Genomic DNA, 24,177 nt, shown 5'->3' on the forward strand with positions numbered 1-24,177 from the left:
GGAGCCATATAAGTACAATGATTCAGAGGCTCGGGATCCTGCTGCAAGTAACTTGCCTCCTAATTGCCCCAAACCTGTCGACTATCTATCTGATGGAATGCTCTCCACTTATCTGGATGTGCAGCTCCAACAGTACTCAAGAGGCTCAACAACATCCAGGACAAAGCAATCTGCTTGTTTGGCACCCCATCCACCACCATAAACATACACTCCCTGCACCACTCACAAACAATGGCAGCAGTGTACATCATCTACAGGTGCACTGCAGCAACCCACCAAGGCTCCTTCCAAACTCACTACCTAAAGGACAAGCAGCAGATGCATTGGACCATCACCTGCAAGTTCTCTTCCAAGCCACACACCATCCTGACTGGAAACTGTATAACCATTCCTTCATCAGCACTGGGTGAAATCCTGGAACTACCTTCCTCAGAGCTCTGTGGGTATACCTACACAACATGGACTGTAGCGGTTCAAGAAGACAGCTCACCACCATCTTCCCAAGGGCAATTAGGGATGGGCAACAAATATCCTCCTGCCACTGATGCCCACACCCCTGAAATAATTAAAAGAATGTCCATCACATCAACCACCCTCTCTGACTTAAACAATGTGCTGGGAAACTCAGCAGATCTGGCAGCATCTTTGCAGCGAGAAACAGAGTTAACATTTCGAGTCCAATGTGACTTCTTCAAAGCTTTTTTACTTTGGTTTGCTTTTATTTCAGCATCTGCAGTATTTTGCTTTGATTAACTCCCTCTCTTACTTCATCGGAACCTCCATTAAGTTAGCTGCAAGTGATTTGCCCATAACAAATCCCAGCTGGCTCTCTTTAATTTATTCAAATGCAGACTGTTAGTTTTGTCTTGGATGATTGTTTCTGAAAGCTTTCTGATTGGGGAGGTTAAGCTGGCTGACCTGTGATTGCTAGGCTTATCCATTCATCCTTTTTTTGAACAAGGGAGTGACATTTGCAATTCTCCAGTCTTCTGGCACTATCTATGTACCTCCGGGGGATTTGAAGACTATGGCCCATATCTTCAAATTTCTACCCTTCGGCCTTTTTTTATCCCCAAATATGAATCAGTTAAAAACTTCATTTCCCAATTTTAATTACAACCAGTATTTCTAATGCCTCCTCTTTGTCAACTTTTAGCCCACCAGGTTTTGAGTGACCTCTGCCTTCACAATAAATTTAGAGGCATTTTCTTCCTTCATAAAGACAGATATGGAGTACTCATTTAGTATCTCAGTGATGTTCTCTACCTCCATTCATAAATCTTCATTTTGGTCCCTAAATAGCCCCTCCCCCATTTAACATCCTTTTACTATTTCCAAGCCTATGGAAGACTTTTGGATTCCCTCTTTAGCTGCTCGACTCCTGCCACACATTCACTTCTTTTCATTTATTTTTTTCACTTCCCCTCTGAACTTTCTACATTCAGTCCATGCATTATTTATCGAGAAACCTATTTCAATTTGGACAAATTCTATATTTTGATATAGAAGTGTAATATTCGGCAAGATTGGACAGTAAGAATGTTATATGGGTAGGGTGTGCCTTGTGGAGGCAAATGGGAATTACTGTGGAACTTGAAAGCAAAATATTCTCGGCTGGAAATCTGAAATAAAAACAGAAAATGCTGGAAATACTGGGCACCAGGTCGCATCTATTGAGGGGAAGAAAAATGACATTACAGGTTGACAAGGACCATTCATCAGAACTCTAATGAGGACTACTTTACCGTGCCTATTAATATTAGTGAGGGTAAGTTAGCTTCGATGGCTAGAGTGTTGGGCAGAATGACACCAATGGCATAGGTTTAACCCTGGACTGTATCAGCTGTGGTCATTCATAAATGGGCTTGCCCCATGCTTGATGAGGAGTGGTGCCCCTCAAACAAAAGAACTCCCATCTGTAGAGAGCAACTAACCAAGACTTTGTCCAAGTTGTTCTATCTCCGTAACCAACTTCTGGGAGGCTGGCCATGCTAGTTCACCACGTCATCTCCATTTGCCCCCTCCAAGGGTGGAACATATGAGATGTTGAGCTCGCTAGCAAATTCTTGGAGTGACCTGAGTTATAACACTCAGTGGTACAACACATTAGACCTTCAATTTTCCATTTACTGTGATCACACTTTTGCTACAGTTCAAGTCAATGGAATGAATTCTAGATTAAATTACAGACCATAGACCAGTAGGATGAGGGCCTGAGGAGTTGCGAGGCTCATGAACAGCATCAATTACAGACCAAAAGTTTAGACACAAAATGATAGTAAAAGACTGAGTATCTGAGCATACTAAAGTGTCGAGTGATAATGTTTAATTAAGTATTTCTACTTACAATAAATTCCAAGGTACTGCCCTGCTTGTAATTTCTGTGATGTGGAGATGCCGGCGTTGGACTGGGGTGAGCACAGTAAGAAGTCTTACAACACCAGGTTAAAGTCCAACAGGTTTGTTTCAAACACGAGCTTTCGGAGCACGGCTCCTTCTTCAGGTGAATGGAAAGGCTTGTTCCAGAAATGTTTATATAGACACAGTCAGAGATGCCCCGGAATGCGAGCACCTGCAGGCAATCAAATCATCTAAGATGCAGAGAGATGCAGAGAGCGAGGGAACCGTGGTTTACCAAAGAAGTGGAATCTCTTGTTAAGAGGAAGAAGGAGGCCTATGTGAAGATGAGGCGTGAAGTTTCAGTTGGGGCGCTTGATAGTTACAAGGAAGCGAGGAAGGATCTAAAGAGAGAGCTGAGACGAGCAAGGAGGGGACATGAGAAGTCTTTGGCAGGTAGGATCAAGGAAAACCCAAAAGCTTTCTATAGGTATGTCAGGAATAAAAGAATGACTAGGGTAAGAGTAGGGCCAGTCAAGGACGGTGGTGGGAAGTTGTGTGTGGAGGCTGAGGAGATAAGCGAGATACTAAATGAATACTTTTCGTCAGTATTCACTCAAGAAAAAGATAATATTGAGGAGGAGAATGCTGAGACCCAGGCTATTAGAATAGATGGCATTGAGGTGTGTAGGGAAGAAGTGTTGGCAATTCTGGACAAGGTGAAAATAGATAAGTCCCCGGGGCCGGATGGGATTTATCCTAGGATTCTCTGGGAAGCCAGGGAAGAGATTGCTGAGCCTTTGGCTTTGATTTTTAGGTCATCATTGGCTACAGGAATAGTGCCAGAGGACTGGAGGATAGCAAATGTGGTCCCTTTGTTCAAGAAGGGGAGTAGAGATAACCCCGGTAACTATAGGCCGGTGAGCCTAACGTCTGTGGTGGGTAAAGTCTTGGAGAGGATTATAAAAGATACGATTTATAATCATCTAGATAGGAATAATATGATTAGGGATAGTCAGCATGGTTTTGTGAAGGGTAGGTCATGCCTCACAAACCTTATCGAGTTCTTTGAGAAGGTGACTGAACAGGTAGACGAGGGTAGAGCAGTTGATGTGGTGTATATGGATTTCAGTAAAGCGTTTGATAAGGTTCCCCACGGTCGGCTATTGCAGAAAATACGGAGGCTGGGGATTGAGGGTGATTTAGAGATGTGGATCAGAAATTGGCTAGTTGAAAGAAGACAGAGAGTGGTAGTTGATGGGAAATGTTCAGAATGGAGTTCAGTTACGAGTGGCGTACCACAAGGATCTGTTCTGGGGCCGTTGCTGTTTGTCATTTTTATAAATGACCTAGAGGAGGGCGCAGAAGGATGGGTGAGTAAATTTGCAGACGACACTAAAGTCGGTGGAGTTGTAGACAGTGCGGAAGGATGTTGCAGGTTACAGAGGGACATAGATAAGCTGCAGAGCTGGGCTGAGAGGTGGCAAATGGAGTTTAATGTGGAGAAGTGTGAGGTGATTCACTTTGGAAAGAATAACAGGAATGCGGAATATTTGGCTAATGGTAAAATTCTTGGTAGTGTGGATGAGCAGAGGGATCTCGGTGTCCATGTACATAGATCCCTGAAAGTTGCCACCCAGGTTGATAGGGTTGTGAAGAAGGCCTATGGTGTGTTGGCCTTTATTGGTAGAGGGATTGAGTTCCGGAGCCATGAGGTCATGATGCAGCTGTACCAAACTCTGGTACGGCCGCATTTGGAGTATTGCGTACAGTTCTGGTCGCCTCATTATAGGAAGGACGTGGAAGCTTTGGAACGGGTGCAGAGGAGATTTACCAGGATGTTGCCTGGTATGGAGGGAAAATCTTATGAGGAAAGGCTGATGGACTTGAGGTTGTTTTCGTTAGAGAGAAGAAGGTTAAGAGGTGACTTAATAGAGGCATACAAAATGATCAGAGGGTTAGATAGGGTGGACAGCGAGAGCCTTCTCCCGCGGATGGAGGTGGCTAGCACGAGGGGACATAGCCTTAAATTGAGGGGTAATAGATATAGGACAGAGGTCAGAGGTGGGTTTTTTACGCAAAGAGTGGTGAGGCCGTGGAATGCCCTACCTGCAACAGTAGTGAACTCGCCAACATTGAGGGCATTTAAAAACTTATTGGATAAGCATATGGATGATAAGGGCATAGTGTAGGTTAGATGGCCTTTAGTTTTTTTTTTCCATGTCGGTGCAACATCGAGGGCCGAAGGGCCTGTACTGCGCTGTATCATTCTATGTTCTATGTTCTAAGCCTTTCCATTCACCTGAAGAAGGAGCCGTGCTCCGAAAGCTCGTGTTTGAAACAAACCTGTTGGACTTTAACCTGGTGTTGTAAGACTTCTTACTGTAATTTCTGTGACTATGATGTCTGTTTTCGCCTGTTCCATTAGCATTCATGACAAATTCCATAAGACCCATCTGTTTCATCTTTATTTTCTTTACAGTGAATCTAAAAGCAGCAGTGTGCCATGGATGTCTATCCACTGGGAACAGGAAACAGTCTGGACTGCTTGAACTCATCATGTACAGGACTTTCATATTAATATTCCACTGAGTAAAACGCATGTGGGAAATTTGGAGAGAGAGGATTGCACGTCGTTAACAGAGCCTGGGTTTCCATCTGTTAACTGAAAGGGTTGAAACTTGGCGGTCTCTGTTACAGGCATCCAATTCCCCTTGTCCTATTTTTCTTTGTGTTCTATCCAAACAATTATTTATGGCCAAATGAGACAGAGAAAAGCCTGCTTTCTCCCCATCTAGGTTAACCTGTGAAAAATAATCACTCACGCAAGTCACTGGAAGCAGTTGACACAGTGCAACGATACCCCAGCATGAGTCAGCAACTTTGGCAGAAAATCGCTGCTGCTTTTCATATTTTGCGCCCAAGTTCTGTAATTCAAAAATAAATACTTAAGACCACCATCTCCCTCCCATTACTTTTATCGAACTTATTTCATTCGGAAATATTGAAGTTATCGTTAGATACAGCTGGAGACATTTATGGAGCGTATTATGAGAAAGTATTGGATCCAAATGTATAATTGAAATGAGGAAATATGCATTTACATTGAATTACAGAAAACGTACAGCGCAGTAACAGGCTATTCATTCCCATGGATCTGTGTTCCGAACCACTCTTTTGGGGAGAATATTTGCTTGAATTACTGAAGTGGATTTATTTGTGGCTCTCATATTTATGATCGATGTTCTCACTAAGCTGTGTCAGTACTTACAAGGTATCATGAAGGCCTTGGTCCAGGTTAAATACCATGCATATGCAGTTGCTCAAATACATTTAAAAGTATCCAGAATTTTAAAAACTGGCCACACACAATGACAAAATATTACAGAGAGCATTATTTGTGATCACTAATAATGAAATCCCCCACATGTGAATGCATCAACTCTGTATCTGTCCCATGGACGTCTTCATAATTTTTAAGACCTTTATTAGGTCACCCAAAAGAGCTCCAATCAGTCCACACTTTCCCGATGGGTATAATCGCTCATTTCTAGTATGATTTTTGTATTTGTTTGCACCTTCTCCAATGCCTCTTGATCCTTTTTTTAAATAAGGACTGTGAAAACGCGGTTAGACCAACGTATATACATCTATTTCAGTCATTTAAAAGTGAAACTTTTTGCTTTGTTTACACTTTTTGACTTTGTTCACTGACCTTTAATAATTTGCAAACCTTTCCTCTGAGATCATTGCTCCTCTATCACCTCACACTTATCTGTCTTGGAATTTATTTATCATGCAAACATTTTTGTTAAAGTTTATGTTAATTTATGTTAATTCAACTCTGGGACCAATCTCCATCCCCATTTTAAGTTGGAAATAGAGCAGTAACACAGGCAGGGAAGAACTTACTGCCCAATTCCCACAGCCGTTCTGCACAACTGCTATAGGAGCACAAAGTAATTTAAGGTACTAGTTTACTTGTCCATGGTTCAGTGATTTCTTCACAATGACCGACAATACTTCACAATTCCTTTCCTGCCTGTATGGGATGAATCTATTGCTGGGAATTATTTGTTTTCAGTTCTATTACCTGATGCAGAACTTCCATCTCATCCATATCAAGGTTATTCATTCTATTTAACTTATTCATGTTCAGGAGAAGGTGAGAGTATGTTACGGTGCTCCTTGGTGAATTGTTGGAAGAAGAGGCAGCACGGTAGCATTGTGGATAGCACAATCGCTTCACAGCTCCAGGGTCCCAGGTTCGATTCCGGCTTGGGTCACTGTCTGTGCGGAGTCTGCACATCCTCCCCGTGTGTGCGTGGGTTTCCTCCGGGTGCTCCGGTTTCCTCCCACAGTCCAAAGATGTGCAGGTTAGATGGATTGGCCATGATAAATTGCCCTTAGTGTCCAAAATTGCCCTTAGTGTTGGGTGGGGTTGCTGGGTTATAGGGATAGGGTAGAGGTGTTAACCTTGGGCAGGGTGCTCTTTCCAGGAGCCGGTGAAGACTCGATGGGGCGAATAGCCTCCTTCTGCACTGTAAATTCTATGTAAAAGACATCATTCAGAGTACTGACCAAATTGTACTTCTATTGCTGCCCTGATTGCATCTTTTGTAGTTATAGCATGACAAAAATGAGGTATGTCCATTTTCGTTTCAGCATTCTTTGAACAGTTGTAGTTTATTTGGTGTAGGTACACCTATAGTGCTGTTAAGAAGAACTTGCAAGTGCTGGTGTTCCCACGTCTTTGCTGCTCTTGTTATCCTTGGTGGTAGAGGTTGCAGGTTTGGAAGGTGCTTACATAAAGCGTTGGTAAGTTGCTGTAGTGTATCTTGCACATGGTACACACTGCTTCTACTTTTGCATTGTGGGGGGAAGGAGTGAATGTTTAATGTGGTGAATAGGGTGCCAGTCAAGCGGGTGCTTTGTTCTGGATGGTATTGAGCTTCTTGTGTGTTGTTGGAGCTGCACTCATTGAGAGTATTGCACTTCACAGCTTCCGGATGATGGAGAGGCTTTGGGAAGTCAGAAGGTGAGTTGCTTGCTGCAGAACTCCCAGCCTCTGATGGGCTGTATTGCCACAGTAATATGGCTAATTCAGTTAAGATTCTGGTCATTGGTAACCTCCAGAATATTGTTGATGAGAATTCAGCGATGGTAATGTTGAGGAGAGATGGTTAGATTCTCTTTTGTTGGAAATGTTCATTGCCCAGCACTTTGTGTGGCACAAATATTCATTACCACTTACCAGCCCAAGCCTGAATCTTTTCCTAATCTTGTTGCAAATGGACACAGACTGTTTCAGTGTCTGAGAAGTCTTGAATGTTACTGAATACAGTCTGATCATCAATGAATATTGGAGAGCTTTCCCCCTCATTTCCATTGATTTTAACTTTGCTCAAGCTCTTTGCCACACTGCTGCCTTCAGATGCTGCCTTAATGTTGAGGGTAGTCACTCTCATCTCAACTCTTTTATTTGTCCATATTTGGACCATAGCTGTGGTGGGGTGAAGAGCAAATTGGCCCTGGTGGAACACAAACTGAGCTTCAGTCAGCAGGTCATTCCTGTGCAGTTGCCGCTTGACAACACCTTTCATCACTTTGCTGATGTTTGGGAGTAAACTGATGGGGTGGTAATTGGCCGTCCTGCTGACATCATTCCAATAATTAATGTAAATAAATCGTAAAAGTAAATCCATGCATGGTATACTGCAAAATATTTTGTAATAGTGGTGAAAACAGCAACATTGCCATAACAGTGTCTATGGAAAATATAATCACTGATTGATTGTTTTTTTTATTCAATGCTATTTTAAGATATTTCAAACTGGCTGGTGAGACGTTGGAGAAGTAGGCCCCTGAGGGATGCTTCTCATCCTTGAGTGGTGGTGATCACAGGGCTGAGGATATGGTGGGGTCATCATCAAGGTCAGGAAAGTGACTCTCAACCGACCCCCCTCAGAATCCATAGAAGGAGGTCATTTGGCCCATCGAGTCTGCACCATTCCTCGGAGAGAGCAGTCTACCTGAGACCACACCCCCACCCCAACCCTGTAATCCTACACATTGATCATGGCCAATCCACCTAACTTGCATATCTTTGGACAGTGGGAGAAACCGGAGCACCCAGAAGAAGTCCACACAGACACAGAGAGAATGTGCAAACTCAACACTGTCATCTACAGCTGGAATCAAACCTGGGTTCCTGGTGCTGTGAGGCAGCAGTGCTAACCATTAATTGGGCATTAATTGTCAATATAACGGCTTCACATGGCTTGATGGGAAGGCCCATCCACAGGCTTTCCTGCCACGGGCTTGTTCGGGAAGGAGGTGGGAAAGTGAAGTGGAGCAAAATGAAGGTGACTCATTTGTGGAGACAAGACTTACATTAAACAACTTCTAGCATAAAATACATGCACTGAAAATAGTGAGAGAGAAAGACTCTTGTAGGCATGAGTCAGATGTGGAATAATATATCCACGGCTAAGAACAGCTCTAGGATATTTACAAGAACCTTTGTCTGTACGTCCTAGTGATTTCACAAAATCATGTTTGCAGGTTCATTAATGTTGGCATTATTCACAATTCCTTTCAATGACTTTTACTATACTGGGAGATTGTTGTTCACATTTCCTTGCGACTGGAATTTTGGGCAAATAATTTTCCCTTGTGTGTGTTTTGACTAGCTTTGCTATCAATTCGAAAGCATTGTAAATCATATTTTGGACAGGCTGGGAAAATGTATTGGGTGCTTTAAGCCATTGTGGGTTCAAATCAGTTTTCACCGTACATTTTTAAGCAGCCGTGATCATGTATGTTTTATTTTCCTGGAACTAATGCCATTGATTTAGTCCCAAAGAAGGCACGTTTGATGCCATTGCTTCGTTATGTTTATATTACGACTCTCTTGGTTTATTATTGTATTTTCACACATCCAACTCAGTGTACAAACACATCAGCCCCCGATAGGTAACAGTGCCATCTGCTGTATTGCTATGCCAAATAGATCAGAAGGTCAATTGAACTGTGTAGGAATTGGTACATTCATTTCACCTATGTTAGCAGTGCTGGGGTTTCGACTGTTTCCAATCTGATCTTCTGTTTCTAACACAAATTCAGAATACAATAAAAATTGATCACATTAACAGATGATACAAAGGTGCTGTGGAGGGGGACAGTTGATCTGTTGCACCATAGACCGAATTACATAAGGTCAGGAGAAAATCTTCAAGTGGAGAACATGTTGACTGATTCTATGCAGATATTGGGAGGACCTGTATATCTATCAGCCATCATTTTGTAGGAAAGCTACTGAGAGATGATTTGCAGGGAAGATTTTCAGAGAGATGCACAAAGTACAGAATAGTGATCATGGAAAATGTTAGTTCTCTAATATGAATTGAGACAGTAACAGTGTACTGAGCAGAGAAGAAGGAAAGTTTCTAAAGTCAGGAAAATGTTCTTGATCGTTATGTTTCTGACCCAATGGGGAAGGAGACAGTGCTAGATCTGGTTCTGGGGAATGAGGTGGATCAAGTGTCAGCAGGGAAATATGTAGGAAACAATGATCACATTATCATAAAGCTTAAACTAGCTGTGGAAAAAGAAAAGGAGTGATCTCGAGTAAAATACTTAATTGACATGGGACAATTTCCTTGGGCTGAGAATAGACCTGGTCTGGGTAAATGAGAACAAAATATTTGCAGGCAAAACTGTAACAGAGCAATGGACTGCCTTTGAATTGGAGATGGCTTGAATACAGTCAAGGTACATCCATTGGTTTCAAAGGTAGGGAAAACAAAGCCAGATGTCCATGGATTATGAAAAAGAAAGAGGGCGCAATCTACCCGCATGGGAACAGAGCCCCATAACGAGCGTGTTTAGCGCAGTCAAACGGGACTCTGTTCCCATTTGGGTAGATTCAGGGCCTCTGCGGGGAACTCCTCAGTGCAGAAGGAATTGGCGTTCTGATAGCTCGACTTTTCTGTTGGGTCCCTGTTTGTAGATACTGAATGGTGCTCGCCTGAGATCTCCAGGTGAAGGGGTTAGTTCCCAATGCCCTGGTTAGATCATGAGAGTGCATATTAGAGTGAGACGAGCTGTCTCACTCTAAAATGCAGATTTTCTAAAAAGTGATCCGCCCACAACAGGCAGGATTTACATCGTGATCTCACGTTTGTGTGAGATCTTGTAAGGCATGGCGAGACGAGTAGATCCTGGAAGAGGGATCTCCCGCCATCTACCAGCCGCGCCGCACTGCCTTTCGGGTGTAATGCGGTCGGTAGATCGCGCTCAGAGAATGAGGTGAAGCATAGAAAGAAGGCTGAAGACAAATGTCGGGTTGATAATATAAGTGAAAACGAGGCTGAATACAGCAAGTTCAGAGGGGCAGTGAAAAAGAAAAGAGTAGAGGCAATTGGAGAATATGCAAAGAGATTGCCAGCTAACATAACACTGAACCCAAAGGTCTTTTATCGGCAGGTAAATAGCAAAAGAGTGATAAGAGGAGGAATGGTGCTGTTTAGCAACAAAAAAAAGGGAATCCATGCATGGAGACAGAGGTACTAAATGAGTGCTTTGCATCTGCGTTTGCCAAGAAAGAAGATGCTGCCATCCTTAGATTTGGGGCTGGTGCCAAAGAAATGCAGAATTGCAAATGTTGCACCCTATTAAAAAAAAATGGAAGGAGAAACTCAGCAATGACGACAGGTGGCGAGAAAATGTTTTGGAAAGCTAGTCAGGAATGTCTTGAAAATGTGCTTTCTGACAAATAATTTGCTATTTACTGGCTGAAAACATGAATTGGATTTTTAAGAAAAATATGTTCGTAAAAACACAAGTTAAAGTGACTTAAACTCACAACCAAGCTGGCTACCTACGTTTTTGTTACTGTGGACTCCACATTCCAGAGATGGAGAGAGCATGTCAGACAAACCATATCAAAGGCAATAACTTCAAGAGGAATGTGAGTGAAACATATTTCACTGGGTTAAAACAACACCCAGTTACTCAGCTGGATGGAGACAAACCATCAAACGTAATCATGTGAACAATGGGACCCTGGCTAAGACGGGGAATTCCCAGACTTAGATTCATCAAGTTGCACTTGGAAGATAATCACAAGTATTGGTCAGTTGGAGCGACTGGTCACATGATAAGCAAAAGAAATAAGTTACAATGGTAGATTTAGATGAGAAAAGATGGGGCATAAACACTGACCTGGACTAGTTGGGCTGAATGGCCCCAGTTCTGTGCCGCGTATCTTATGTAAAGGTGTTTGTTTAAGGAGTGAATTCTAGGGCTTAAAGAATAGGTAACATCTGCCAGTGGTGGAACAGTGAATATTGGGGACGCACAGATAGCTTGAATTCGGGAGAGTGCAGAGATATCAGAACTCTAAGGGATTGGAGGAGGTTACAGAGCTACAGAAAGTTAAATCAGTGGCGGGGGAGAATTTTAAAATCAAGTTTAGTCCTCCAAAGTAGGCCAGTGAGCACACGGTGATGGGTGCATAGACTTGCTGCAATTTAGGATATGGGCAACAGCGATTTGGAGGAGTTCAAGTTCATGGAGGGTGCAAGGTGGGAAGCTGGCCAGGAGGTTATTGGAACAGTCAAGTCCAGAAGTAGCAAAAGCATGGATGAGAGTTTTAGCAGCAGGTAAGCTGAGGAATGAGTAATGTTACAGGGGTGGAAGTACGTGGACTTTCCGGGTCAGGTAAGATGCCAAGGTTGAAAATGATCAGTCTTGGAGAGTGGCCATATGGAGGGATGGAGTTGATGGCTTGTGAACAAAGTTTGAGATAGAAACCAAGGTGATGGATTTAGCCTGCCCAATAATTGGTGGAAATTTCTGCTCATCCAGTACTGGATGTTGTTGCTCTGTTAACGTTGGTGAACCACAAGCCTTCCTTTATATCGATCAAATGACCACACAACCAGTTAGTTATTTCAAAAGATGGTTTATTTACATACACAAGAGTTATGTCGACATGCAAACACAATATCTACTATGAGTTAAACTACACCTATCAGCTGCAATAACCTATACTTAACTTCAGGGCGACCGGCACTGCGCAAATGGATAATGCCTTTATCTGGATTTAACTTGGCTGGTTCGAAGAAAGTGGCTCTGTCTCTGCTGGGCTCATCTGTCAGAGCGATCGTTGGTCTTGATCTTGGCTGGCTGGTCCTGCTGTAATTGGGTTGGCACAGACCGGATCCAAGAGACAGAACACATGGCTGCACTCCCTTTTATTCCTCTGGGATTTTGCGCTCTTTGGGGCAATCCTTAACCTTGAATCCAATAGTTCGACAGGGCTCTCATCACTGTCTTCAATTTCGGCCAATAAAGGGGCGGTTGCCTTGGTGGCGGGGGGGGCCCTTAGCGGTCATTGATCTTGGCAGTAGTGCTTTCTGAGTAAGGGGAGTGGCGCCGATCAGTCTGTGGCTGTACCGGTTGCTTGATTGGAGTTCTATTGTCCTGGGAAAATGGGCCATTAAAATGCAAATGAGCAGGAGGTTTTGATCAGGTCTGGTTACCTGTGTTTCGGACACACATAGGCTCTGTATCTGTCTGAGTCCTGGGTTGGCCATAATTCCCATGGTCCTTTGCAGGGGGCCATCTTAGATGGCTACATAGTGAATAAGCAGCATAACAAATTGGTGGTAGTAGGAGGGTTGAGGGAGGTGGTAGTGAGGTAAAACTGGGTGTTAACAACAGGTAATGTGGATGTGATGTGTTTTTAAATGATGTTGCCTATGGACACAATATAAATGTTAACTAGGAGAGGGTGATGATGGTAGATTTGAAGGGGAGGAGATCAGTATTTGTTCGGAGAGGGATGGTTTACAACTGCAGTTTGCATGAGGGACAGGAAGGGATGGATTTTGAATACCACATTCAGCACTGGCTATTGTGCAGTAAACATCCAAGTTGTAGAAATGGTTCAAAGCAGAATCACAAGGCTGGTCTCTAATTCTAAACTTCGGAGTAATCGGGGCACATTAAAAAAAAAAGCTTCTTGAGACCTATAGCAGTTCTTATGATCTGGCGATGGATAATTTGGCAGATGTGTCACAACTCTTTTTTTGTTGTACATTGGCCACGTGAAGGTAAGTTTATTGAATTCAGAAGTCACAAATTACAGTAAGACTCGTGGGAATTTAAACATTTAAATATTTATTAACAAAATAAAGAAATATGTAACCGCAAGATTACATTTACACAGTTAAAATTAGCCTTCCAGAATATTCACCCAAACAAACTTGGTTAAACTCACTAATAAATTGGTTAGACCGATCAATGTAGACAATAATCCCTTATTGAATATAACTATATCCAGTAATATTACCCCCCAGGCAAAGCAACTGTCACTTTAGAGAAGCATACCACGTACTATCTCGCTCCTCTCTGTTCCATGTTGCTGTAGAACTTCAAACCTTCAGACACTAGACTGCTTTTTGCAGCCTCAAATCTTTTCTGGCTTAACTGAATGGCAGATTTCACTTTGTGTCTTCACAGCTCTCTTCCTAACACATACTGACACTCTCGGAGGTCTCACATGACCATACGCACCCCTACGATCTCAACATCTCTCCTTAAGTATTTTTGCTATTTTATCTTGATTCCATTGCCCTTAATTCCCCCTTTGAAACAACATTCCCAGAATATAAACAATCTTTCATATTCCTGCTTTGCTTACTTAGGAAACCGTTGCAAGTTGTAAATCTTTTTACTTCCCTTCGCAATTTCACAGCGAAAAACAATAAGCCCCTTAATTATATCGTAATGCATATTTCTGCCTGCTGCTCGTTTGCTTCTGGAAAATTCAGCTTAGCTATATTTACTTCAAACACATAGAACATAGAACATAGAACAGTACAGCACATGTCTTTTACATCTCCATAGAATCTTAGAGATGTTATAGCACAGACGGAGACCATTCTGTCCATCTTGTCCATGCCAGCCTGAGAACACCCAAGTGCCTAATCCCATCTTCCGGCACCCGGTCCATTGCTTTGTATTTTTACAGCACTTAAGGTGCATATCCACGTATTTTTTCAAAGAGTTTAGGGTCTCTGCCTCTACACCAGTTTGTGCAGCGAAATCCAGTCTTGCATTCCCCTCTGTGTTAAAAAGTTCTTCCTCATGTCTCTACATCTGCCACTTATCTTAACTCTATATACCCAATTCTAGAATCCTCCACCAAGGTAAATAATTTTAATCTGTCCACTCTATCTCCTCCCCTCATAATTTTGTACACCTCAAATAAGTCACCCCTCAGCCTTCTTTGTTCCAAGGTAAATAACCCCAACCGTGGGCAGCACGGTAGCATGGTGGTTAGCATAAATGCTTCACAGCTCCAGGGTCCCAGGTTCGGTTCCCGGCTGGGTCACTGTCTGTGCGGAGTCTGCACGTCCTCCCGTGTGTGCGTGGGTTTCCTCCGGGTGCTCCGGTTTCCTCCCACAGTCCAAAGATGTGCGGGTTAGGTGGATTGGCCATGCTAAATTTCCCGTAGTGTCCTAAAAAAAAAGTAAGGGGGGGGGGGGGGGGGGTTGTTGGGTTACATGGGTTTGAGTAGGGTGATCATTGCTCGGCACAACATTGAGGGCCGAAGGGCCTGTTCTGTGCTGTACTGTTCTATGTTCTATGTTAACCTATCCAAACTCTCCTCATAGCTACACTTTTCTAGCCCTGGCAACATTCTTGTAAACCTTACATCCTTCCTGTACTGTGGTGCACACACTACTCCAGTTGTAGCCTCTCCAGTGTTTTACACAATTTCAACATTATATCCTTAATTTTATATTCTATATCTTTGCCAATGAAGGAGAGCATTCCATATGCTTTCTTTACAATCTTGTCTTCTTCAACTGCTGTGTTTAGGTACCTATGTACTTGCATACCAAAATCTGTTGCTTCATCTACCCTTCTAAGTATATTCTCATTTATTATGTACTCCCTATAATTGTTTGACCTCCCTAAATCCATGACCTCACACTTCTCTGTGTTAAATTCCATCTGCCACTTTACTGCCCACTCCACCAACCCATCTATATGATTTTGGAGATTATAGCTATCCTCCACACTGTTCACCAATCGGCCAATCTTGTTGTTTCTTCTGCAAATTGGCATGGCGTAATGACACAAATCTCCCGCAATTGTCGGCAAAACTAAGGAGCTGTCATTTGACTTCAGGAGGCAAAGTATCATACACACCCCCTGTCTATATCAGTGGTGCCGAGATGGAGATGGTTAACAGCTTCAAATTCCTGGGTGTGCACATCACCAACTATCTGTCCTGGTCCACCCACGTCGACGCTACAACCAAGAAAGCACAACAGCGCCTATACATCCTCAGGAAACTAAGGAAATTCAGCATGTGCACGTTGACTCTTACCAATTTTTACAGATGCACCATACAAAGCTTCCTATCTGGCTGCATCACAGCCTGGTATGGCAACTGCTCGGCCCAAGACCATAGGAAACTACAGTGAGTCGTGAACACAGCCCAGTCCATCACGCGAAACTGCCTCCCATCCATTGACTCTGTCTGCACCTCCCGCAGCCTTGGGAAAGCAGGCAGCATAATCAAAGGCCCCTCTCATCGGGTTATTCCCTCATCCAACTTCTTCCCTCGGGCAGGAGGTACAAAAGTTTGAGAACACGCACTAACAGGTTGAAAAACAGCTTCTTCCCTGCTGTTACCAGACTCCTGAATAACCCTCTTATGGACTGAACTGATCTCTTCACATATCTCTACTGAGTAGTACTACACTCCGTATGCTTCACCACCTGTCTGTGTCCATGTATTTACATTGTATGTTTATATATGGACTGTACACAGAACAATTCTTTTTACTGTACCTCGGTACACTTGACAGTGAGTCAAATCAATCAATCGATCAAGCAAATTTTCCAATCATGCACGTTCAAATCATTAATATATAACACAAACAGTAAGGATCCCAACACCGACACCTGTGGAACACCACTTGAAACAATTTTCCAATTGCAAGGGCAGCTATCAAACATTACCCTTTGTTTCCTTTTGTTAATAAGCCAACTTTTTATCCAGTTTCCCACATTGCTCTGTATCCCATGGGCTTTCACTCTCAAACGTTTTGCCAAAATAATGTACACAACATCCACTGCACTACCTTCAGCAACCCTTCACTTCCTCAAAGAATTCAAATTTGCGAGGCAAAAACTTCCTTTCTCAATCCCATGCTGACTATCCTTGACTAGTCCATGCCTTTCTATGTGACTGTTAATCCTATCTCTCAGGATTGATTCTACTAATTTTCCCACCACTGAAGTAAGTCTAACTGGCCTATAATTGGCTTTTCCTTCAATCCCTTTTTAAACAATGGAACCATGTTTACATTTCTTCAATCCTCCGGTATCTGCCCTGTAACTAGTGAGGTTTGGAAAATCATCCCCAGAGAATCTGCTATTCCTCCCTTATCTCTTTCCGAAGCCTTGGAAACAATCCAACTGGCCCTGGTGACTTATCGACTTTCAAGGATTTCAACCCTTCAAGTACTTGCTCTCTCTTTATAATTATCCCACCCAATATCTCACAATGTTCCTCGTGGACTACGATATCTGCATCATCCATTTCCTTTGTAAACATGGAGACAAAATATTAATTTAAAAACCCATCCCACAGCCTCTACATCTACACACAAGTTCACTTCTTCATCTCTGATAGGTCCCACTCTTTCCTTAACTAACCTTTTACCATTAATATATTGGTTAAACATCTTTGGGTCTTCTTTAACTTTACTTGCCAATATTTTTTCATGTCCTCTCTCTGATTTCCTAATTTCCTTCATCCCTACACTTATATTTGTCTAGGCTATCGGCAGTGCTTAGTTCTTTGTGCCTAGTGTATGATTTCTTTTTCTGTTTGATCTTCCCCTGTATTCTTCTAGACTACCCGGGGTTGGGGGGGGGGGGGGAATCTAGATTTGACAGTACCACTCTTCTGAAAAAATGAAATGAAAATGAAAATCGCTTATTGTCACAAGTATGCTTCAAATGAAGTTACTGTGAAAAGCCCTAGTCGCCACATTCCGGCACATGTTCGGGGAGGCTGGTACGGGAATTGAACCGCGCTGCTGGCCTGCCTTGGTCTGCTTTAAAAGCCAGCGATTTAGCCCTGTGCTAAACCAGTTTGGAGGGGATATGTCTACTTTGTACACTACTTTGATGTCCTAAACCTTGTAGACAATCAGTCTCCAGCTTAAGTAACTTTGTTTTACATACAGCCACACAAATGCTTCACAAAATAACACAATAAACCCCAAAATCTTAAAAATAATACAATTTTTCATTCCACAGTGCATTCCACACTAATTAGAGCAATGTCAGCCATTGCTCTCTTCACATTGATGGTTTGTTCCTTGGTCATCAACCCTGTATTAAACAACACTTGGTCCGACTTTGCTGCACTTGTTGCAGATGATGGCAGTTGGCTGAGTAGGTGCATGGCTCTCTGCCCTCTTTTTCCCTGAATCCTCTTCTCAGCCAGCTGAGATTTCAATGTCTCTTTACCTCTTCCAGTGACCTTCTGAACAGTAAGCCTCCCGTGGCCCAGTTTATTGGTGGTTGTCTTCCAGTCTGTGTCACGGTCCGTGACCTGCATACATCTCATTTGCAAGTATCCAGAAGGTTGTGACCTAATGGCCAGTTCATGTGCAAAAGCGCTTTGAGTATATGGTCACCATCCATCCGATGAATGTGGCCGAGACATTGCAGGTGTCGTTGGCTTGGTGCATGAAGCATTAAGATGTAACTAAACGACAAGCTAGTAAACACCAAGAATAAGAATGAAGTATTTTAACTCACTTTGGCTTATACATGACTAATTTAAAATCCAATACTATCTTTGAAGTTTTTTTTCGGCGTGTCTTTCTTCCTTTTCAGGCTATCACATGTAACCTCTCTACTTTTAATAGTAAGCTGCACCTTTTCGCTTATACATTGTGTTGTGAAAGTAGTGTCCATGATAGCTTGATCATGCACTGAACAAATAATTAATTCCCAAGAACAATCTTCACCCTAACTAGTCCATTTCAGTTTTTGTATAGTTCTGAAGATTGTCATTATAATAATGGCATAAAAAACAAACACATTAAGGGTAGTTGCTAATGGTCCCGAGGACTGCCTTACATATGCTGCTTGTAGCAGTGCTGAAATCTGCTTTGTAATGTCATTGTAATGTAATGTTGTGAACTTGTAGTATTGAGTTTATTGCGACCAAAACCCCCCAGAAAACTCTTGACAAGAATGTTGAAATTGTGACCAGTGCAAACTGTCTAATCGAGACACCTCATTCTGTACTAACTTTCTGTATTAACAGGACCACTCGAAGGCGCAGTTGAGGATGATGAGGAAGAATGTCTGTCTGAAGAAAATGATACAATCAGCAGAGGAGACTACACCCTTGAGGAAAACTTCTCAGCAGACTATGGCTCAGAACATCTCAGTTGTGAAGAAGCAGAATATTACTGTGGCAAAGGTAACTGGAGTGAATACATTTTACTGTCATATGGAGGTTATTTCTGGCCAGTGGTTGTGATTGCATTGTTGTAGAATTCTCTGTTCTGGAAGGCCATTCCGTGCCATTCCCAGATCTTCGAAGTCCGTACCACAGCAATAAATCTGTCCCGTTTTCAAATTTCCTGCTGCCGGACGTGGGGATACAATAAGTATTTCTGCATAGTTGCACAATTAATAATAAGGAAAGACAGATGAGAACAAACTCTGGTAAAATACTTGTAAAAAAGTTTTGTCACACAATCAGTTTCAGGTATGCATCTGGCACAGTTGGAATATCGACTCTTGATCCAAAGTATTAATTCTGAGGTGTGTCACATCTATTCCCAAAGTGCTAATAGTCAAACATGCCTATTTTGGGCTATACCTTCGCTTTGAACTTAGTGGCCATCTGTGACAATGTTGCATGATTTCCTGACTAGTTCAGTAAAGACAAGTTGTAAGGATTCAAAGTGTTAACTATATTTCTCTCTCCACTGTTAACTGCCAGACCTGCTGAGTTTTTCCAGCACTTTTTGTTTTTATTTCCGATTTCCAGCATCCGCAATATTCTGCTTTTTATTAAAGGCAAGTGTTTCCTTGCTTCACATACCTGAAGAGTTATTTCTTTTCAGTCGTGACACTGAAAAGGTTATGACTCTTAATAGTTGCTGGAATCTAATTTACTCTCTTCATTTTCCTGGCATGACTAATAAAAATCACCTGATAACAGTGAAGGATTTTTTTTTTTTACATTTGTTAGTGTAATGAAGCTTTTCTTCATGACACTTTTTCTAGTTTGCCTTAATTCCTCGCTCTAAGTGCTTCATCTGATAGCTTTCGATGGCTCATGTCATACATTTTCTAATCAGGCACCAGGTTTTGTCTGCCCTTCAAACCTTTTCAGTCAATATTCTGTCTTTCTTAAGCAGCTGTAATGATAGATCCCATGCCAATGTGCGAATCCCTCTAGAAGCATCAATACTCAATGCCTGTGCCTTGATCACTCTGCCTTTGTGTCATTTAATATCAAAATCTCCAAAGCCAGTAGTACCTTTTTTGTGAGGATTATGAATTTGAGCTTCTTTAAATTATCTTAGCTACAGAACATATTATATTGACATTTGGAGTTCTCTTTGGACTGACTGAAGCTCGGTGCACAAAGCTGAAAAAAGCCGATATGACTTTGTTTCTACCTTGCTCGAGGAGTTGTATGTGTAAATCGCCTAAGCTTATTGACCCGAATCTTTGCCTTCTTGTCTTCTGATTTGTTTGGAACACAGACACTGATAGAGCATTGATACAGCCGATTTAGCAGCTCAGTGATTTGTTTTACAACAGGCGCCTTTGGCAAGACATTATCACTCCCTCAGGCCACCATTGTTTTGTTCTTTTCTCTAAGAGTCCTAAGACTTTGGTTTAAAGATATGATCAAATTTCCTCTCATTTGATCAAATAGTTTCAGCTGATCTGTTTCTGAAACTCTATGCTATAAGTATATTAAACTTGTCAAATTGTGCTTGTATGTATTGTGATATGCAATGTGAAATGTCCAGGTAGACTCTATTGTTGTAGTTGTAGACTCTATTGATTCATACTATATTACCTTTAATATCTTTAATGCTCATCCGATCAACAATTACCACTATTTCTCAGTAGTGAAAGAACATTGCAGAGGATAAACTGAATTTAAAGGGGAGGTTAAGAAATATTTTTTCATGTATAGGGTTTATGAAGTCCCCTGGTATAAGGTCAAAAAACCTGCAGATTGCCACCTACTGTCTAGCCTCTACTCCTCCATGTTGAACACCAACTGGAAGAAGCATTGAGGGCGGCAGTGGCACAAAATGCTGTCAGGTGGGAGACTTCAACGTGCATCACTGAGAATGGCTCGGTAGCACCACTATTGGTCAAGCTGAAGAACATATCTTCCAGACTGGGTCTGCGGCAGATGGTGAGAGAAACAAGAAGAGGAAAAAATCTACTTGACGTTTTCCTCACCAATCTACAATGCACCTGTCATAGATGAAACTATTCATGATGGTTATTGGTAGGAATGACCATCGTACGCTCCTTGTGGTGAAAAAAAAATCTTCAAATTGAGGACAACCTCTTTCATGTTGGGTGGCACCACCACCATGTTAAATGGGATAGATTCAAACCAATCTAACAATTCATGAGGCACTATTAGCCATCACAGCAGCAGAATTACGATCACTCACAATCTAATCTCATGGCCCAGCAGATCCCTAATAATAATAATAATCTTTATTGTCACAAGTAGGCTTACATTAACACTGCAATGAAGTTACTGTGAAAATCCCCTAGTCGCCACATTCTGGTGCCTGTTCAGGTACACAGAGGGAGAATTCAGAATGTCCAAATTACCTAATAGCACGTCTTTCAGAACTTGGGGGAGGAAACCGGAGCACCCTGAGGAAACCCACGCAGACACGGGGAGAACATGCAGACTCCGCACAGATAGTGACCAAGCTGGGAATCGAACCTGGGACGCTAGAGCTGTGAAGCAACAGTGCTAACCACTGTGCTACCATGCTGCTCTTACTCTCCTCTTACTACCCTGGTTGAATGAGAAATCTTAGAATCCCTACAGTGCAGAAGGAGGCCATTCAGGCCATTGAGTCTGCACCGATTTCGAAAGAGCACTCTACTCTTGTCCACCTGCCCTATCGACATATCCGCATGACCTAGCTTGCACATCCCGGGACACTAGTGGCAATTTAACATGGCCAATCCATCTGACCCACACATCTTTGGACTGTGAGAGGAAACCGGAACACGCTGAGGAAATTCATGCAGACACTGGGAGTACATGCATGCGCCACACAGACTGTGATCCAAGGCTGGAATTGAACCCGGGTTCCTGGCACTCTAAGGAAGCAGTACTAAGCACTGTGGCATTATGCAGCGCCAAATGCAAGAGAGCATGCCAGGAGCACTAACAGCATATCTAAAAACGCAGTGCCAACGTGCTGAAACTAAATAAAGGAGTGAATGCAGGATGAACAGCAAAAGCAGAATGATAGTTAGAGGTACGTGATCCACCAATCAACAGATCAGGTCAAAGTTTTGCATTGCTGCTATGTGCAGTCATGAATGATGGTGGAGAATTAAGAAACTAACTGGAAGAGGAGATGGCTCCATAAACATCCCTATCCTCAATGAGCATCCGTTTAAAAGGCAAGGCTAAAGCATTTATAACAATCTTCTGCCAGAGGTATGGAGTGGATAACCTGCTCCTGAGGTCTCAACCATTACAGAAGCAAGTCTACATTGAATTTTAAAGTGATTTTCGAAAGAAGTAAATCTGATTTGAGAAAAAAACCTTTTCACACAGCGAGTGGTTCGGATCTGGAATGCATTGCCTGTAAGTGTGGTGGAGGCAGCTTCAATGGAGCCATTCAAGAGGACATTAGATTAATAGTTGAATAGAAACAATGTCCAGGAGTATGGAGAAAAGCCAGGGGAATGGAGCTAAGTTATATTACGTATTTGGAGAACTGGCACAATCACGATGTGCCAAATGGCCGCCTTTTGCACTGTAACAATTCTGGGATTCTGTGAATGTTATTTGCCCCACATGATTTAAAGAAACAGCTAAAGACACAGTTATTTCAGCAATAGTACTGAAGACATGTGCTCCACAACGTGCTGCGCCCCTAGTCAAGCTGTTCCAGGACAGCTAAAACAGTAGTATCCTTGCAGCAATGTGGAAAATTGGCCAGGCATGTCACAAAACGCAGGATAAATCCAAACTGGCCAATTACCACTACTTTAAGTTTACTATCAATCATTAGTAAAGTGGTGCAAAGGGTCATCACCAGTGCAATCACGTGGCACTGCTCACTGCGTTACGCCACCCTGGGCAAGTGATCAGTCAATATCAGCCCCATGTGCTCTGGAGTCACAACACAAGTGAATTAACCAATAATTCTTATAAGAGTTCCTGAAATCCTTTGTCCTTGGCTGCCCAATGATTACAGTCACCAGGTTTGTAAGTTGAAACACAATTACTGTTTGTTTATAGCTAGAAAGAATATGAAATATACAGTAAACACAGCTGCTTACGGTTGAGCTAATACCCGACTCCCCTATAACTGCCCCACCCTCGACTCACACTGTCGGAGTTAGGTGGAAAAATATTAAGTATTAAGGTGAAAAGATAAGGGTCCGGATTGGCGTTTCTGAGTCTTAAGTGCTGATGCCAATGGAGAATCTGTGGACTTTCACCTCAGAATAATTGGCGCCACACCTGCACCGATTCTGCTACCGGTGAGGGACTAGCACCAGCGCCACTTGGAACACCCGCAAAACCCACGATAAGCGGTGCTGGAATCGCCAGGTCCGTGATGGACACTCACACGGCTGACAAGCTGCAGCCGCACTTAAACAATACACCCGCTCCACAAACACACTGATTGATTGGGGCCAAAATGATGGGACAGGTTGTTTTGGGGTGTGCCCATACAGCTGATGGGTCGTCTGGGACCAGAGGGCATCCAGGGAGGGGGGGGAGGGGCGGGGGGCGCCTATGGGCCACCAACATGACCCAGGGCACCACGTTTAAAGCGGGCTGTCAGTGGCATGCCTTGCCGGCTGCGGTAATGGTGTTGCGTAGTTGTCCACCCCGACCCCACAGCCCACCTCTCGGCCACCCCCCAATACTCCCCACAGCCCCCTGGCCAGCAGCATGGCTGTCGGCAAAGTATGGCGGTGTTGGACACTGTCCATAAGCCCACTCTCTCTCTCAGCAGCCACCAGGTTCACGATTTGTGAGACCACACGTGGACCGTGCCATCGAGAACGCGGCCCATCGGAGGTAGAGCATTGTGGGTGGGCCCGCTAATGATATGCAAATGGTGTTTGAACTACGCGCGGCATGCGGCGCATTGACGCCGTTTCTGAGGAGACGGAGCATTGCGATTCGGCGCTAAACCGTGATTTCGGCTTCTGGAGCTATTCTCCGCCCGATCACACACCCCGATTTCAGCGTCGGCCAATGGACAATCCCACCCAAGAATCCTTGCTTCAGATGATGAGTCCTTTAATGCATTTCCTTCACAGTATGAGTGTGGATTAAAGTCCCTGGAATGCAGCATGTAATGATCTTCTTTGCAGCTCAGCCGTATATCTTACTCACAACTTTCCCGGGAGAGTCCTCTGGCTTCATATCAGCCAGTTCTTAGAGAGGGTCATCAGATTCTGGTCTCTGCTTCACATCAGCCTCTTTATTTTATCAGAGAGAGAGAGTTATCAGATTCTCACACT

The 24,177-nt window shown here is 43.0% G+C and overlaps 1 protein-coding gene across 3 annotated transcripts in view; it reads left to right on the forward strand.

The window, feature by feature from the left end:
* zfpm2a (zinc finger protein, FOG family member 2a) overlaps nucleotides 1-24,177 on the forward strand; it is an 892,520-nt gene that overhangs the window by 272,924 nt on the left and 595,419 nt on the right. For all 3 annotated transcript variants that reach the window (XM_038809982.1, XM_038809984.1, XM_038809983.1), the window contains exon 2: nucleotides 18,713-18,871. In XM_038809982.1, coding sequence (XP_038665910.1) covers nucleotides 18,713-18,871 — 159 coding nt within the window. The remainder of the gene's footprint in view (nucleotides 1-18,712; nucleotides 18,872-24,177) is intronic.

Source organism: Scyliorhinus canicula, chromosome 10 (assembly GCF_902713615.1).
Source record: "Scyliorhinus canicula chromosome 10, sScyCan1.1, whole genome shotgun sequence".
In the NCBI taxonomy this organism is placed as follows: domain Eukaryota; kingdom Metazoa; phylum Chordata; class Chondrichthyes; order Carcharhiniformes; family Scyliorhinidae; genus Scyliorhinus; species Scyliorhinus canicula.